We start from the raw sequence: 17,299 nt of genomic DNA on the forward strand, positions 1-17,299 counted from the left end.
GGTAATTTTAGAGGATGTAGTTTGTGGTGGAATTGTATTGCATTATATCAAGAGGTGTTTCTAATATTTACTTAATTTATCATCATTTATATAGATTGGGTGGACAAAATATTAGAAACACCTCTCAGAAACTGAAAAAACATGAAAATTACAACCTTCATGAAGGTAGGATGTATTGAAGGACTGTTGTATTAGACTGCATTAGTTTTAGCTAGATGTACCTAATAAACAGGCAACTGAGTGTATGATGAAGTAACAAAATACAGTATATGATTCATTGCTATAGATTAGCATACCCAAACATAGTTAAAGTAGGCATTCTACAGTATTAAATACACTGCTTACAGGGTAATGCGCCAGCAATTTAGGAGCCATTCTGCATAATCAGTACTATAATAATAATTTATGGACTTACTTGTTTGGAGTTACTTGCACTTAATTTGAGTATTATTTTATGCTACTTCATTCTTTTACTCCACTTCACCACATTTCAGAGGGAAATATTATACTTTTTACTCCACAACATTTATCTGACAGATAGTTAGTAGTTATATTACAAAAGTATGATCATCTTATCATCAATATGATGAACGATAAAATTGTCCATCAGCCGCCATGGGGGGGCAATGTATTTTTTAGAGGATCTTGCTCATAAATGGCTTGTGATACGCACAAACCTGATTGGTCAAAGTGCTGTAGTTTGATTGGTCAGTGTTGACAACGTGGGCGTGGTTAGACGTCAATGTTTATGTAGCCCGCTGTCTGTGTATGTAACACAGCACCAAGGACTCTGCAATGTGATTTCTTGACATTGATTTGTTTTCCTATCATTTTACTCGCTGTCTTCGCCACATTATGCACCAGCTTTTGATATGGGGAACCATTAGCAGGTGAAACACGGAGGAAATCGAGGAAAAAGCCGGGATGGCAGGAGCCTTTGGGCTCAAAGGCTGCCAGAAAATTCGAGGTCCGCAGATTAGAAATCTGCTTGAGGCGAAGGACTTCATTCTCTTCGACTGCGACGGGGTCATATGGCACGGAGAGAAGGCGATAACGGGCGCGACGAAGGTGGTGAGTTCGCTGATCCGGCTCGGCAAAAACGTAGTGTTCGTCACCAACAACAGCACCAGGCCCCGGGAGAATTATGTGCACAAGTTCGACCGGCTGGGCTTCACCGACGTGATGCTGGAGCAGATCTTCAGCTCGTCGTACTGCTCGGCTCTCTACCTGAGAGACGTCGTCAAGATCTGTGGCCAGGTGTTTGTCATCGGCTGCGACGGACTGCGCAGAGAGCTGCAGGAGGCGGGCATCCCCTGCGTGGAGGAGGCGGACGATCCGGACGCCACCATCTACGACTGCCCCCTGGCCTCGGACGTCAAGGCAGTGCTGGTGGGACATGATGATAAACTGACTTTTCTCAAACTGGCCAAAGCCTCCTGCTACCTGAGGGACCCGGACTGTCTGTTCCTGGCCACCGACAACGACCCCTGGCACCCTCTGTCAGGTGGAAGGATATTGCCAGGTATGGTGGTGGTGATGATGATGCTCAGTTTAGAGTATATATTTTTTTATTAGTGCCAATCACAGATAGATTATTAAAAGGGTCTACAGGGCTCAGGCCCAGGAGCCTAAGGGGTCAGGGTGTCTTAATACAACTGCACGTTGCAGACTTAAGTTACAGTAAATCTATATTATAAATAATAAAGCAATTTAAATGTGTGACAGCAGAATAGCCATGCTTGAAGAAAATGTAACCTGCATCACAGGTTTCCTTCAGTGTTTTCCTATAATATTCATCCTACGCTATAGTATTATGTATGATATCTGTGGAGAGGAGTGTCAGTGTGGATCTGCTGAGACAGAAAGGTTTGGCGAGGACTTCTCTTCATGTCCAGCATGAACTAAATAGTTTCAACCAACAATAGAGCTTTAAGAAAGTTAAGGTTAACCTGCAAATTCTAGCTGCATTTCTGCTGTTACACACTTATTTAGGCAAAAACACATTTAGACATGGTGTTCACTGTGATGGATTACCCATGGCTGAATGGGGTGGGGGGCTGGGCAAAAATTAGGCCCCCATTGACTGTCATTCTTCTCACTCTCTGTGCATTGTTTATGTACTCCATCACCCTTGAGGGGCCCACCATGTAGTGCACATGGCAGCTTCATTGCAGTATATTTAGTTTGGAACCCAAGGTACTAACCAGTACTCCTATGCCGAAATATCACCTGGCCTGAGCTTTGTGTCAGTTTGTGTTAATTTGATTAAACACAGATTTATTTAGGAATGAATATGCATCATGTAAGTGCAACATGAACTGATATGTTACAGGTATTAAAACTATTTCGCAGGGGCCTAAGATTAGGTGATAATGGGGCGGCCTGGTGGCCTAAGGGTTTAAGAAGTTTAAGTCAATCGCAATGACACTGGTTCAAGTCCAGCCTGAAGCCTTTGCTGCTCTCCCCTCATTTCCTGCCACGTCCCTACTGTTGCTATAAAACAAAGACAAAAATGCTCCTAAAAAGATTAAGTAGTGACGCAGGACCTGCATGAATGCCATTAGCTTTAGCCATGTTTAGTTCCAGACATTTTGCACTTAATCAAATTACCAAAAATCAACTGACACAAAGTGAACCTGAGTCTTTCAGGGCCCCAGGAAGTGTGAGTTGCCAGTTTTGCCCATTCAGCAATTTTTTATGTTGTACTGAAATGAATTGAAACCAGTAGCTCTTTGGAAAATAGCAATACTGCATTCAGAAATCTGAAAACATTAGGTGTAGGTGGTTGGGGGTGAGGATGTCTCTTAAGATTCACTTTAATCTAAACTTGCTCTTATCCTTACCCCCGGCAGGTTCTGGGTCCCTCATTGCAGCCCTGGAGGTGGCCTCAGGTCGCAAGGCCACTGTGATCGGCAAGCCCAGCCGCTTCATGTTCGAGTGCATCTCCAGTCAGTTCAGGGGGGTGGACCCCGCCCAGTGCCTGATGGTCGGGGATCGCCTAGAGACAGACATGCTGTTTGGGTCCAACTGCGGCCTCGACACCATGCTCACTCTCACCGGCGTGTCTCAGATCGAGGAGGCCCAGGAGTACAGGAATAGTGAGCTGACCACCAACCACAGCCTGGTGCCCAACTACGTGGTAGACACCATCGCTGATTTCTTACCTGCTTTTGAGGAACTGGACGAGCAGAGCAATTGACGAGTCCTTTTGCCTCTAATATGGAGCACAGATCGCTTCTACTACATTTCAAGTGCAATGTTTAGTCTGGTGTTTGCAAAAAAAACAAAAAAAAACAATCCACAATTGTCAAAAAACTATAAATGCTCCTCAATACCAAGCCACGTATAGTGTAGAATATTCCCCCCACAATAATCAGTAGTCCAGTGCATACCTCGGTGTTTCTAATAGTGTTGTGCCCATTTGTGACTTGACAGTTCCTTGCTGTAAGTGTTTGTATTAATATCTGAATATACTGCACTTTCTTGTTCATTAAGTTCATAGGTTGTGTTTGACATTTGGTTTTGAACATCCAGAGGTATTTTTGTAAAGCCATAAATTGCTCTGTAACAGCATTCATGTGTGTAGGAGCTGGTAGTTAAATTTTTTTGCCAAAAGGCAGACATGTCCTTACTAATGCAGAATTGTTTTGTCATATGTGTTGTGCCTGGGTGTGACTTCTCCTTGATTAATTCATGGCAAGAGGAGAAAATAAAAACTAAAACTGTGCAACTCTGGTAGAGACCAAGATGACAATCTGCCAGTCAGACAGGTGAAGTGTATATTCACTTTAGGCCTTTCTGTCATGTCTGTGCAACTTGTGCCAATAGTCATCTGAGTAAATAAAACTTGCTGAATCTCATAGTTAGAAAACCAATAACACACGAATAGTGGCCGCTCATACTGCACTGTTGTGAAATGTTGTTAATGTTTACCATATAGAGCATGCTAGCAACGGTAACAAAAATAAATACCTAAAATGAATCCTAAATGTGATGTTCATTTGTTGAAGACAATGGTGTCCTGTTATTACAGCATGATAAGACCACCACAATCAAAATACAATATTTCTTTTAATCATTTAAATCCAGTAGTTCACATGAACTCATTTCACTCAGTACTATTGCAACTTGATATCCAGCATCTCCTTGGCCTTGTTTAGCTCCAAAAAAACGCTCCGTGTATTGCAGTGAAAGGCATGAAAAACAAACAAACCTTCCGATATTTTTCTTCTATGTAGCAGAGCCTTGTTCTTGGATTTGGGTATGGTGGTATTATTGCAAATTAAGCTCAAACAAATTGCATGACAACATTAAAACCCAGAAAAATGTTGAGTTAAAAGGTGGGGTATGTGATTCTGGAGAAATCCAATACCACGACAAATATCATGATGGAGAGCAAACCACGACACAGCAGGTAATGTAACTAACGTTACTCGTTGCTAGGTTGTGGGTTAGAAAACTGTCACTACAGTTGCTGCTAAGCTAACATGCAGAGAGGACGAGACGGTTTCCCACCAGCAAACCGGCTCCAGACAGTGATATTCGCTGAATTTGACAAAAAAAAAAACGTGTTTTGGATTAGAATCACATACCCCACCTTTAAGCTGGTATAATGTTAAGACTAAGGTTTAACAAAAACAAGAAATCTAAGGAATAATTGCAGTGAAATAAATAAGGAAAGGAAAACCTAGAAGCTATCGTTATGGCTTTGCTGTGTGTAATACAATGAAGATGTCCTTCAGAATGAGCTTGAAATACAATTAAGATTTAATAAATAAAAAATAAAAATATGTACATTTTAACAGGATTTAAGAAATACTTTATTCTACATCATGCCTCATGTGGCATTAGGTTCTCTTGTGCTGAGGAACAGAATTAAAGACACACACTGATCTCCAACAGATAAGGACTTTGGTTGCAGTGACTTTCATGTCACTCTGGTCCACCGCGCTGTGGAAAAGAAAGAAAATAGAATACAAATCTGTAAAAACATTTCTATTTACCAATAAGGAACATGACATGGAAGCTGCTCATACATGACACTCTCTCTAAATAGGCTAACTTTATTTAGGTTCACATTTTTTTTTGTAATTTTCATAAGATGGGAATGCAGAGTTAGGGTAAACTTGTTTAATATTATTCCTATAATAAATCCACTGGAATTCCTTTATGTCAGTGCAAACCAAAAGTCCACCTTCCAATCTATTTGATGACATTTTAGTTTTGGAGTACACTGAAACATCACATTAACTATATGCACAGTACCAAGGCAGACAACAGTTCAAATCTATAGGAGTTTTAAGGCCAAAAGGTTACTATGTAGTTTTATCTTAAACAAAGGATAAAGGTTATGTTCTAACTGATACCAAGATGTAGGTGGTCTGTTTGACCCCTCACCTGGATGTAGTCCATTTCATCCACTGTCAACGGTCTCCTGCGGTACCTTGCAGTTAGTTGCTGAATAGAGGCCAGGGTGTCTGGCGTGCCTGGGATTGGGGTCAAAGGTACATGAGGTCTTGATAATGGAGGCGGCGCTGCAGCTGAAGGGGAACCTGGAGTGTCGTGTGCTGGGAGGTTAACTGCTAACGTTTTCAACGCCTCTTGGGCTAGAAAGGGAGAGAAAAAAGTTGCTACTGATAAAAGGAGAAATCCGAAATCATCAATGGAGAAAACATTACAAACTGGGTAAATCATAACTGTTGAGGCCCTTAAGCAAATTTTCCTGAGCAAAATTCATTCAATCTTTGCTAAATGTTTTCATTATATGACTGTCGAGTATTTCATCTATCGGAGTGTTGTAAAAAACAGTTCACATGTAGGCCAAGCTGTAGGTTCAAATGAGTTGTTGAAGTGATAATCTTGCATTGGATACCCTTATACGCTGTTTAAATTCAGTAATTTCAAACTGCAGTGCAGCCTTACTCTAAATACAGTATCTCAACCTGAAGAGATGTTGACATCTGGCCATGAAACAATAAAATAGGCCAGGAAGTACCAGTTAAACCACCAAGAGCTGTTATTTAGGGTGGGTTCCTTCATTTAGGTCTATCTGACCATTATTCACTTTCTTCATACTCACCATTGGGCTTGGGGATGCCTTGTCTTTTGGGGAACTTGATCAGAGGAGCGTGAGGCCGAACAGCCTGCACACACACACACACACACACACATATATATATAAAATCAACAGCTGTGTGAATTAAGAATTGTGTGTTAGTTAAAGGTTCAGTTAACCCAAAACCAAACAAATATTTTCCCACTTCCCCAATGAGGTATCTAGCCATACACATAGTTTTATCTGCTGACTTTCTGAGGTATCTGCCGCTGAGACTGAAACCACATACTGTGGAGGTGAAAAGAACTTGTTTGCGGAGTGCAAAAAAATCAATTCAAACAAAAATTACAATTTAAAAGCAACTTGTCTTTACAGAATGAGCTTGTTTCTCAGGATAATTTATACTCCTCGATTTGGGCAGAATAACCAATGTTTTACACAGTGCAAAAAGCTGCCAGCAAAGTGTGTGGATTACCTGGGTAACTGGGACATTGTTTCTTGACGTTTACAAATGACATATTTTTAAAGCTTTGACCACCAGAGTATTTCAGCAGCAGATACCTCAAAACATGGGCAGTTAAAACTTACAAATAACTGTTTGTCTAGCTGCCACTTGAGTAATTAGGACAAGTTTTTTTGTGATTTAAATAACTCCTCAATGAGACGATAGCCTCAGGTACATGTTGTGTGAGTCTCCTGTCACAGTCTTAGATAACAATAACTTGGATCCATACTGTTACTGAAACAGTCAGTCAGTTGATATAGTAACATAATTCAATTTGCATTGTCACTGTAAATTGAATATCTTTGGGTTTTGGAGTGAACAAAACAAGGCAAATTTTAAGACGGCACCTCGGTCTGCAAAATACTGAGAGGCATTCAAACTATTTTCAGACATCAGAGACGTAAAACAATTATTCAACTAATCGAAAAAAAATATTCAAAAGATGAATCGATTATGAAGTCCGTACAAACATTGTTTACATGATTAATGTAAAACATGTAAAAAGGCTGTCAGACACAGTATCTTTGTCATTGAGCAAGAGAACAGAACAAAATGACTAAATACTGAGTGACTGAATAACTCTAGTCAACAACGGGTTTCTGTCCTACGGCTACTCTTAGGTAAATTTCAGATCTGGACAAAGTTATCTACTTCCTGAACAGATCTGAGTCCAGCAATCAGCCGTGACAAACTGGACTAACAGCACTGCCGAAACAGTGAAAATGTAGCTAACGTTAATATTGATTTTACTCAGTAAAAGGCTTTTCTGCTGCTGTCTCAACGTGATAAAATAACTGAGTGTTTTGCGGTTTAACAAGGACACCAACAAGGGTACGACGGTATTTTGTCACCCAAAAAGGCCCGACCAAAATAAGTCATCAATTGTTCACAACAACAGAAAAGCGAGGATTTCCTCCATAACGTTCATCTGAGCTCAACACACCGATGTCTAGAGTAATTAGGTTTTCAGGAGCAGCGTTACCTGTATAACTCGGGCAGCGGGAGCAGACATTTTGGAGCTGACTTTGCTCCCCATGACGACCTCAGCTTTACTTCCGGTATAAAAAAAAAGCTCCTTGTAGCTGCTGAAACACACCACAAGATGGCGCTGTTGTCATTCTAAACAGTGGAGTATATACCATAACATACAGACGATGCAGCTAATGATAATGGTGCAGGGGGGTGACATGCTCATCAGAGCCTACAGATGAATAGCATCAATAGGAGATTGAGTTTTACAGGATACAGCAAGAATATTCATCTTCATAACGCATGTAATTAAGACTAGAATGCGTAAATTAATAATATTTTATTAGCTATAACGTTACCTTACCTCTAGCTATCTGTGGCGATTATAGCAAGCAGCCGACAGATGTGTTGTCCCAATGATTGGGACAAATCCTTAGACCATACTGCAGCCTTATCACTCCGGGTTGTAAGTTAGCCTCCTGTCAATAAAGGACATACAAAAATAGACCGATAAAAGACCTTAATCCACTACAAAGCAAAACCAGTCGAGGTCCAGTAAGACTCCAAAGGCTTTTATTCCTCATAAAGCAATTAAAAGGTAAGAATATTGTCTGTATAATAACTGAAAATATCAATACAAGACTACTATGCTAGGCAAAGACAAATACCATACCCTATTTTTAATTTCACTTCACCTTTGGGGAAAAAAACTGTTAACTTGGTCAGGTGGTCAAGGCTTGTCCAATCAAAGACGAGGAGATGAGCAGAGATGTTTCACATAAGAAGATGTATCACCAGCAGAAAATTTACAGCGCGCTTTAAACAAGCTAAACTACGAATCCCTCATGCGGCATTGCACAAATGCATAATAATTAGAGCTTATTTAATTTTGCCCTTCCATAATGTTCGGGACTCACAAGAGTGAGTCAAAATCAAAGCAGATATCTCAACTTTTTGTCCCTATTATGGGTCAAAATGCTGTATCCTACAATTTCCATAATGTAACTTAATAGCATCTTTCATTTGGCCCTCCCTGACTGGTAAATGTCTGAATGTCTTCTAAACCCCATGCCCCTACAGTTTGTAAAGCAGACATCCAAGCCCAAGACATGACCTGGGTTATAAAACACTTTATTCAACAGTTTTCACAGGCTGAGTAATACTGTTCACGAAGAGTAAACTCATCTTGACCTGAACTTGTAAAATCAGTGCCCCTTTAATACAAATCATAAACCTTTTAACAGAAAATACTGTAGAACAAGTCTTGTTTCTGATACCACTTAAAGAATAGTTTAAAAAACAAAACAACACAGTCCCAACTTGTTACAATTACTGCTAGCTGGTGAAACATCTTTCCTATAAGACTCTTTGTAGCCAATGTCAAACATATGGGCCATGATGTCAGAACACCGCCATCTACTGGTTTCCTCAATCATTGCACGATTCACTAAAGCCTTGTAATGTTAAGTGTCTATCTTTACTCGTGTAATTCCGCATTCATAAATAATAAAGCCCATCTCCAGCCCTTGAACCACAGTGTGGGACTAAGGGATTTCCAGACCTTTATGGCATGTTCTGACATTATATTGTGCAGACTGCAGAGAGCCACTTGGGTGGCAATATGTGTATGTTGTTAAATGTAAACTTAACAGGCCTACAATTAATCAGACATTTCAGTCTCTTTTTCCTTTTCCATGGCAAGAATAAGCCCACTGATATAGACCCAAGCATCAAATGGCACTTCTCATTGCATTGGAGCTTTGCTATAGTCTATATTGTATTTGTCCATGTATTATAGCTCTTTCCAATAATAAATGTGTTTGTGAGCATGATGATCACATATCTCCAGATGATGGAACTGATGAAGTAGAGATACCCCTACCCCGTCTCCACCCACCCATCCACAGCAAGAAACTACATCTCAACAGTCAAGTGACCAATTCACATTTTATTAGATTCTTTTTTTTTAATTGAACAAACTGGTCCAGAGTCATGGAAAACAAAAAGGTCCCGATCTTAACGTGGGCCGACTCCTAACTCGAGACACCACTGTGGCTTCACATAAACTACAGTTTTACAATCAACAGATGCACACAACAGTGCCAGTCTCAAGTGAAGATTCGGCCCCCGACAATATATTTGTTAGGTTCAGTACTGTATGCAGATAGAGCACACCACTGTGCAGCGTGAGTAGCTCCACGACACGGCTGTTTGACTCAGCTCTGCAGCCAGAGACAGACTAACTCAGTGGCTCTTTGACCTGTCGAACAGCTGCTTGAGTTGGTCCTGAGAGGTGGCCTCTTTCTGCTGCATGAGATCACTGTGGCCTTTGGTAACACCCCAGCCATCGGGGGCAGACATGGAGGGACACAGGGGGCGACCAGAGGCTGGCTTCAGGTTCTCCCAGTAGTCACGACGGGCTCTAAAAGAGACAAAAAGACAAGAACACTCATGCCAGTTAGTACTCACTATTGCTGAAAACCTCAATGTTTCCCATTTGACTGAGTTTAGGAGCATAATTATGGTATTCAGTGACAGATTAACAAATTAAAAGTTGCTTCTCACCTGGCTCTGACCCAGGGCTTGGTGTGCATCTCCAGACCAGCACCCCAGTTGCCGTGTTTCTCTGATGCAGCTGGAAGGAAGCCTCTCTCAGGGGCCAGCTCCTCTGCCACAGCCCTGATGTGATAAGGCTCAAATCCACAGCAGCCACCAATGAAGCGAATGCCAGAATTGTAGGCCTCTCTGGCGTACTGGTGCATGTCCCAGCGGCTCAGGATCCTGGGCTCCAGACCTGACAGAAGATTCAGTTTTATACACATTTGACTGCAGGTCGGTTGCTTTTGGTGAAATTATGTATTTCTGTGTTGAATGGTTGACCTTGCTGCAATGTAATGCAGTACATGCACCCTTAGAAAGAACTTACATTAACGGAATGGTAAAATTAAAATGCAACACAGTATATTATTACCGAAGGGGAATTCTGGCAGATCGATGAATCCCTGACAGCTGCAGTCGGGGGTGTGGTATGCCAGGGGCTGCACCATGTAGTGAGCCTTCAGCCCGGCCTTCTCCACTCCCTCCTTCATCATCTTGACAGCTTTCACGCAGGTCATGGGGTCAAAGTGACAGTTGATTCCCACAATCTGGGCACCTACAGAAAAACATGCATTGGAATGAGCTGACTGTTACAGAGCAAGCAATGTAGAAGAGACCACACCAACTGTGGTTTGCAGTTGTGGCTGCAAAGTTTGGGTTGAATCTATAAGACGTTTTGAATTTGGCTGATTCCTTTTAATGGTCCACATTTCCGCACTGGTAACTCAACAGAAAAACTAACGGGCACAGTTTTGGCATGTAGACTGGTCCCAGTTATTAACTTATAATACCAGTAGTCTAAGAACAGATGTGTCATATCAGCAAACACTGCCTAGTCACACTACAGAGAGGTCATGTGAGGACAAGATGAGTTAATATGAACAAGTTTAAAGTTAAATCTCAAGTTTCATGCTTCTCTTACATTTACCTCCAGTATTCAAAAACTAGAATTCCAGTTACTATTTAGAGCATCTATTCAGAAAAAAGACAGGGGCTATCCCTTTTAGATTGAAATAGACCAATAACAAGTTATACTCATGGGTATATTAGAGTGCTCTGTACCCACCGGCTTTGACAAGCCTGACAGCACACTCTCCAGGTGAGACACCGTGCATGTCTCCCTCTGGTCCGATACACAGAGAAGCGGCCACAGGCTTCCCTGTCTCCTTCAGCACCTGCACAGCCCACACAGCCTCTTCAACGTGCTCAAAGTACTGCAGGACAGAGACATCGGCACTCAGTCAAACCATGTTCCCGACATGACATGGCTTAAGAACATCCACCAGAAAATGCCTTAAAAAATGAGGAATAAATGCAGTTGCCCTTATGATTAAGTGGTGTTTTTAAAAGAAAATCTCTACCTCAGCAATCAGGAAGTCCACATTTTTCTTGATGAACACATCCAGCTGTTTCTTGAAGGTGGCCTTCACCTCTGTCTCACTCTTGCAGCTCAGGTAGGATGGAGTCTGAGACACTCCACCGGCAACCAGAGCGTCGCCCTCATTGGCAACCTCATGGGCCAAATCGCAGGCAGCCTCATTGATCTGAGCTCCCTGCAGAAAAAGTCAAATAATGGTGAAACAAAGGCAAGAATCAAATAGTCAGCACTGATACACGTAAAAGAATATCACAAGTATTTCTATAAAGAGCGGAAATTGAGATTACCACTTTATGGATATTGCTAATGAGCACTGCTTCTACATTGTTTACTTTGTGATTAATATACATTGATAAAGGAACTGATGGTTTGAGTCATTTTAGCTAACGTTTTCAGTGTACAGATGACCAACCACCTGCAGGATATTCTGAGTATTCCTGTGAAAGTGGTGTGATGTCCCATTTAACTTACAGTGAAGGTGAGCTTGTTGCCTCTGTTCTCCAATTTGTCATCACTGGCGTAAAAGGTGAAGGTCTGCATAACGTTGGCCCCAGCTCTCAGGAACTCCCTGTGCAGCTGTCGTACTGAATATCATCAAACAAACAGATCACATCAGCAGGTGAACATACTAGCAAATCCATCTAAACTGTGACACATAATGCATAAGGAAAGGTAATTTTCAGGGAACACTTGCAGAGGATAATGAAGAAGTTGAAATAGAGCATTAAAGTTGGTAAAACAGCTTGTTCTCACCTGCTTCAGGGTGCTCTGCAGCGGCTTCGGGGGTCCAGGGACCGGCCTTCACATAGCCTCTCTTCTCCAGGGCAAACACGAAGCCTCCATCGCCGATCACAACCTCCCCAGCGTCAAGACGCTCCAAGATTCCCTGTGATTATGGATAAATGTAAGTTTAGAATGATGTAGATTGAATATCACTAGATTAGTCAGGCTGGAGATGAGCCACTGAGGCCAAAGGGTCTGCAGGTTTTCATTCAAAGAACACCAGCTGACACCAGCATACTACCTTCTAGTATTGATCCTGTACAGCATTATGGCCCACCTCTGGCCAGACTGACTCTGTTAAGACACTAGAAATAAATAGAAATTTATATCTAAACATTATGCCTCATGCATAGCGGTTTCCCAAATCCAGTGCCACATCCCCCCTTCTCTCAGTGACCCTGAGTCATCAAGAAAGCAGCACGTCTGAGATCAGCTGCACTGCTTGTAATGACTGATAGAGCTGCACCTTTTGATTCCAACATGCTTGGCTGTCAAAGTAAAGTTTAGACTTTGTGTGACCATTTAGCCTCAGTCTGAAAAGGTCCTCTTTATTACACTTTAGACTGTGTTTGCAAAATGCATTTGCATCCATGCACTCATGTCATGAACCCTCACCAGATCCTCCTAAAGTTATACCACAGTGAGAGTCAGATTTGAGAGCAAAGTTTCCAAAAAATCCCAATATAAAACTTGACAAATCATAGAAATTGTACAATATTAAAACAATAATTAAAATTAATGTTAAATTATCTGTTATTTAGGGGAAAGGAAAACTTTGTTTCTTATAAAGGCAAATCTTAATGTAAAATGTTGAAAACACGATTATTTAAATTAATGTTTTTCAAAATATTTTTACTTCTTAAACTCTTTCAGAATGTGATAGATCAAAATTTTAAGAATAAATACTTCATTCATCTCCAGTGCATTGGGATGCAGAAATCTCAGACACAAAGATCTTTAAAAACCTGGACAAATAAAGGCAATCTTCTTTGTAATTTGGGTTAATCTATCATTATATTACATTCAGTTGTTCTATGATATGATTCAGTTTGGAGCTCAAGAGAGACATCACACATATTGAATTATTGGCAGTCCACAAAATTATCAGTTGTAATTCTCTGCATGGATATTCTGATAGCATACCACAAAAGTCCACACATACCCTCTTTCCTGGTGCCATAATCCTGCAGCTGTGTGGACCCCTGACTGCTCAGACTTTGAGAGGCTGAAGCAACATTAGAGCAGAGGGCAACTATAAATCTCTCTGAAGTAGGGGAGGGGTCTGAGTAAGAGCTGCTCTGATTGGCAAGAGGCAGGTTACACAACTGCAATGTTTACTCCTTTCCCTCCCCTCTTTTACTGAATGATAGTACTGTGAGTGTGTTCTACTAGTTTGGTCCGGATTAATTACAGTTGTTGGTGTGTGTTTCTGTTTTTTATCACCCTGAATGGACAAAAATAAAGTCCAACTTGATAGTAGGCAGCCACTTTTAACAAAGCACTAAGGATTGAGTAACTTCTAAATCAGTGCATATGTGAAAGTGTGACATGTTTATAATTAAATAATAATATTGACAACAAAATTAAGTGACAAACTCAGGTTTATTGTTTCGGGGTTTATACAGTAATACTCCACAACTGGAGCATCGCTGTTACAAGTGCGTTTTATCTCCAAAGGGAACTGGGAAAGACTTCACTCCTTCCCCCTCGTCCCTCTCTTGTTGACCGACTGAAGGGATGGGTGCCTCAGTTTTCTCGCTCTGCCTTGCTCATACAGAGGACTTGGCCTTCTTCTGCATCTCTAGCACATGCTTCATTTCCTGGATGCTGGTAGCCTCTTTGTGCTGCAGCAGGTCAGCGTGGCCCTTGGTCACACCCCAGCCCTCTGGTGTGGACAGGGACGGGCACTTGGGACGACCAGATGCGGGCATGAGATTCTCCCAGTAGTCACGACGGGCCCTAGAGGAGATAAAGACACATGTTATACACAGAAGAAAAGATGCACCAAATAATATGATTCCTAAAATTGTGTGCATTTCAGTGTGTTGAATATTTTGGATGGTTTACCTGGCTCTGACCCAGGGCTTGGTGTGCATCTCCAGACCAGCACCCCACATTCCGTGTTTCTCTGAGGCAGGGGCCATTATCCCTCTCTCAGGGGCCAGCTCCTCTGCCACAGCCCTGATGTGGTAAGGCTCAAACCCACAGCAGCCGCCAATGAATCGGATGCCAGCCTTGTAGGCCTCTCTGGCGTACTGGTGCATGTCCCAGCGGGTCAGGATCCTGGGCTCCAGGGCTGAGAGCAGAAGGAAAAGGAGGCAATTGTGAAAAGCCGTAGCCCAGTTGCCCGAAAAAAATTTATGAATTGTACGTTTCTGCAAACCACAGATATGTGCAATCTGTACGTTTTAATGCATTTAATACATAGGTATATTTCTACAATACGTATCATGGAGATGCAGTTAAGATGACGTCTTTAAGAGCTGATTTTCTTAATCGGAGGAGGTCAGTAGTCAGAAGTTGCAAAAGCACCAGAGACCACTGTTCGACGGCACAATTTGCAGAGCGTTTGAAACGCAGAGATTAAACGTTTGAAATTAAATGTATCCGTGGTTTCTAGAAACATACACCTGCTGAAAAGCCGCCACCCGCACGACTGTCACCTGGTAGATGTTTTTTTTTATTTGAATGTCCAAGCAAAGCATATTACCAAAGGGGAATTCTGGCAGGTCGATGAATCCCTGACAGTTGCAGTCGGGGGTGTGGTATGCCAGGGGCTGCACCATGTAGTGAGCCTTCAGCCCGGCCTTCTCCACTCCCTCCTTCATCATCTTGACAGTCTTTACGCAGGTCATGGGGTCAAAGTGACAGTTGATTCCCACAATCTGGGCACCTACAGAAGAACATGCGGGATTGTTACATCAGATGACACAGCTAACTTTCAAGTAAAAAAACAAAAGGAAAAATCGTGAGATCATGCAGGGTAGATGAAATACGTACCGGCCTTCACCAGCCTGACAGCACACTCTCCAGGTGAGACGCCGTGCATGTCTCCCTCCGGTCCGATGCACAGAGAAGCGGCTACAGGCTTTCCGCTGGTCTTCAGCACCTGCACGGCCCACTCCGCCTCCTCAACATGCTCAAAGTACTGCAACGACAGAAACAACACAGTCACCATTTGCTTCACTAATCATCTTTCAGATTATAGAAGTTTTGACGTGACTTGTGCACTTAACAAAATGAAATAAGACGTGAATTCACCTCAGCAATCAGGAAATCCACATTCTTCTTCACAAACACTTCCAGCTGTTTCTTGAAGATGGCCTTCACCTCTGTCTCACTCTTGCAGCTCAGGTAGGATGGAGTCTGAGACACTCCACCAGCTACCATTGCGTCTCCTTCGCTGGCTACTTCCTTTGCCAGGTTACAGGCTGCCTCATTGATTTGTGCCCCCTGAAAGAATGAGTCAGGTGATGAGTTTGTTGATGATCATGCTCTGTACAATACAACTCATGTTTATTGATAAGTCCACAATCAGTACGGGGTAGAATTTTCAAGATCTACACAATCTCGCTAATATTGGTTGCAAAGTGCTATAGTTGGGTACTCACAGAGATTTTCAAGGTCTGACCCCTGTTCTCCAGTTTGTCATCACTGGCGTAGAATGTAAATGTCTGCATGACATTTGATCCTGCCCTCAGGAACTCCCTGTGCAGCTGCCGCACTGATGGAAACATACAGATTTGTCATATTAAAGGTAAAACTTTGTTATTTTAGGTTTGTGCACCTTCCCTCTGGGCTTCATGAGGTTTTGGATACAATAGGTGTGTGTGCTGTCTGTCTTACCGGCCTCAGGGTGTGTGACAGCAGCCTCAGGAGTCCATGGCCCAGCCTTCACATACCCCCTCTTCTCCAAAGCAAACACGAAGCCTCCGTCGCCAATCACCACCTCCCCAGCATTCAGACGCTCAAGGATACTCTGTGGGAGCAGAGGGATCCATGCACACATGGCTTATGAGCTTAATGATATTTTGTATATTACTTAATATCTCTAGAAATACAACAGGGAAGAAGGACAACAATGGACAGACAAAATGTATGTGTTTGTATGTATTTAAAGACAGACATGTGATGTTATATGTGAACAGTTTTGTCGCAGTTTGCAGTTGATACAGAGACAATGTGTGCAATGATTCTGTAAGTGTTTATGTGCGAGAAGCTGCAGTCCAGGTACAAAGGTGCAAAGTTAAAAGCAGTTTTTAGCCTAAGATAACGCTTTAGTCTGGATATTTCACAAATCACATGCACGCACACACATAAAACCTGCACTGACAACATTTTCCTTACAGACGACAGTCCATCGACCAATGGGACAACTACTAGGACAACCTATAGTATTTTATTGCATTGCATGATGTAAAAGCTATGCATGTTGCATTAACAAAATCGCAGTTTTCTGCGGAAAAACAAAGAAGTAATATACAAGCAGTATAGTCTGCACAGAGGTTATTTTACCTTCTTGCCAGGAGCCATCTCTTTTTTCCCAGTTTCAGTTGAAGCACTAAGCACTTGGTAACAGCGAACCCCTCTTTTGACCCGAAGAGTAGAGAGAGTTGCTCCTCACCAGTTTTATACTGCTGGGTGAATATGGGAGGATTTCATGTTGGTGCCAAATTCATGTCTAATTGCCACATGTCTGTTTGGAAATTGTGCAACATTGTCTGGCTCACACATCACTAAAGATGACATGGATTGTAACAGTCAGTTCAGGTAAGACCAGGGACATGTGAAAGAGAGATGTGTCAGTTTAATGATTATATTAATATCTCTAGTTTAAACATTAACTTACTCCCAAACCATGTGTGCTTTGTTGTAAACTACTGTCCGACAAATTGTGGGACACAGTGCCGTGTAACATGAAATAAAGTACCAGGGTTAGTTTAAGCATCTTTATTATGTTGTTGAGTTTACTTGTTGAGTGTGCAAATTAGCTTTTTGGTAAAATGTTCAT

The 17,299-nt window shown here is 41.9% G+C and overlaps 4 protein-coding genes across 5 annotated transcripts; 1 reads left to right on the forward strand and 3 right to left on the reverse strand.

Annotated features, from left to right (window-relative positions):
* The first annotated feature begins 714 nt into the window (after positions 1 to 714).
* Positions 715 to 3,982, forward strand: LOC122876939 (pyridoxal (pyridoxine, vitamin B6) phosphatase). Its single transcript, XM_044197928.1, has 2 exons — positions 715 to 1,522; positions 2,853 to 3,982. The coding sequence occupies exons 1-2, from the start codon at positions 925 to 927 to the stop codon at positions 3,197 to 3,199; spliced, it is 945 nt and encodes a 314-aa protein (XP_044053863.1). The 5' UTR covers positions 715 to 924; the 3' UTR covers positions 3,200 to 3,982.
* Positions 3,983 to 4,052: 70 nt separating this feature from the next.
* mrps36 (mitochondrial ribosomal protein S36) lies at positions 4,053 to 8,230 on the reverse strand. Of its 2 annotated transcripts, XM_044197929.1 has the most exons (6): positions 8,203 to 8,230; positions 7,894 to 8,008; positions 7,543 to 7,645; positions 6,080 to 6,143; positions 5,398 to 5,606; positions 4,053 to 4,950 (listed from the first exon to the last, which is right to left on the reverse strand). In XM_044197929.1, the coding sequence occupies exons 3-6, from the start codon at positions 7,594 to 7,596 to the stop codon at positions 4,933 to 4,935; spliced, it is 345 nt and encodes a 114-aa protein (XP_044053864.1). In that variant the 5' UTR covers positions 7,597 to 7,645; positions 7,894 to 8,008; positions 8,203 to 8,230; the 3' UTR covers positions 4,053 to 4,932. The 2 variants fall into 2 exon arrangements, with proteins under 2 accessions (XP_044053864.1, XP_044053865.1); XM_044197930.1 differs by lacking the exon at positions 8,203 to 8,230 and having other exon boundaries at positions 7,543 to 7,642; positions 7,894 to 8,172.
* Positions 8,231 to 9,457: 1,227 nt separating this feature from the next.
* On the reverse strand, positions 9,458 to 13,600 carry LOC122876938 (betaine--homocysteine S-methyltransferase 1). Its single transcript, XM_044197926.1, has 8 exons — positions 13,451 to 13,600; positions 12,259 to 12,391; positions 11,977 to 12,089; positions 11,489 to 11,680; positions 11,194 to 11,341; positions 10,501 to 10,683; positions 10,095 to 10,323; positions 9,458 to 9,951 (listed from the first exon to the last, which is right to left on the reverse strand). The coding sequence occupies exons 1-8, from the start codon at positions 13,466 to 13,468 to the stop codon at positions 9,774 to 9,776; spliced, it is 1,194 nt and encodes a 397-aa protein (XP_044053861.1). The 5' UTR covers positions 13,469 to 13,600; the 3' UTR covers positions 9,458 to 9,773.
* A 271-nt stretch (positions 13,601 to 13,871) lies between these two features.
* On the reverse strand, positions 13,872 to 16,946 carry LOC122876937 (betaine--homocysteine S-methyltransferase 1-like). The gene is made up of 8 exons (XM_044197925.1): positions 16,804 to 16,946; positions 16,135 to 16,267; positions 15,900 to 16,012; positions 15,550 to 15,741; positions 15,289 to 15,436; positions 14,999 to 15,181; positions 14,356 to 14,584; positions 13,872 to 14,247 (listed from the first exon to the last, which is right to left on the reverse strand). The coding sequence occupies exons 1-8, from the start codon at positions 16,819 to 16,821 to the stop codon at positions 14,058 to 14,060; spliced, it is 1,206 nt and encodes a 401-aa protein (XP_044053860.1). The 5' UTR covers positions 16,822 to 16,946; the 3' UTR covers positions 13,872 to 14,057.
* Positions 16,947 to 17,299: the final 353 nt, after the last annotated feature.

This window comes from Siniperca chuatsi, linkage group LG5, assembly GCF_020085105.1.
Source record: "Siniperca chuatsi isolate FFG_IHB_CAS linkage group LG5, ASM2008510v1, whole genome shotgun sequence".
Classification (NCBI taxonomy): Eukaryota; Metazoa; Chordata; class Actinopteri; order Centrarchiformes; family Sinipercidae; genus Siniperca; species Siniperca chuatsi.

Bases quoted from the DNA above. Each gene is read 5' to 3' on its own strand.
- LOC122876939 (XM_044197928.1), top strand. From the start codon at position 925: ATGGCAGGAGCCTTTGGGCTCAAAGGCTGCCAGAAAATTCGAGGTCCG. The intron at 1,523-2,852 runs GTATGGTGGTGG...TACCCCCGGCAG, and splicing joins AGGTGGAAGGATATTGCCAG to GTTCTGGGTCCCTCATTGCA.
- mrps36 (XM_044197929.1), bottom strand. From the start codon at position 7,596: ATGGGGAGCAAAGTCAGCTCCAAAATGTCTGCTCCCGCTGCCCGAGTT. The intron at 6,144-7,542 runs GTAACGCTGCTC...GTGTGTGTGCAG, and splicing joins CCGCTGCCCGAGTTATACAG to GCTGTTCGGCCTCACGCTCC. The intron at 5,607-6,079 runs GTGAGTATGAAG...CTCCCTTTCTAG, and splicing joins AGGCATCCCCAAGCCCAATG to CCCAAGAGGCGTTGAAAACG.
- LOC122876938 (XM_044197926.1), bottom strand. The intron at 11,681-11,976 runs GTAAGTTAAATG...CTTTTTCTGCAG, and splicing joins GCAACAAGCTCACCTTCACT to GGAGCTCAGATCAATGAGGC. The intron at 10,684-11,193 runs GTGGGTACAGAG...GTTTTTCTGTAG, and splicing joins TGTCAGGCTTGTCAAAGCCG to GTGCCCAGATTGTGGGAATC.
- LOC122876937 (XM_044197925.1), bottom strand. The intron at 16,013-16,134 runs GTAAGACAGACA...TGTTTCCATCAG, and splicing joins TGTCACACACCCTGAGGCCG to TGCGGCAGCTGCACAGGGAG. The intron at 15,437-15,549 runs GTGAATTCACGT...CTGTCGTTGCAG, and splicing joins TGGATTTCCTGATTGCTGAG to TACTTTGAGCATGTTGAGGA.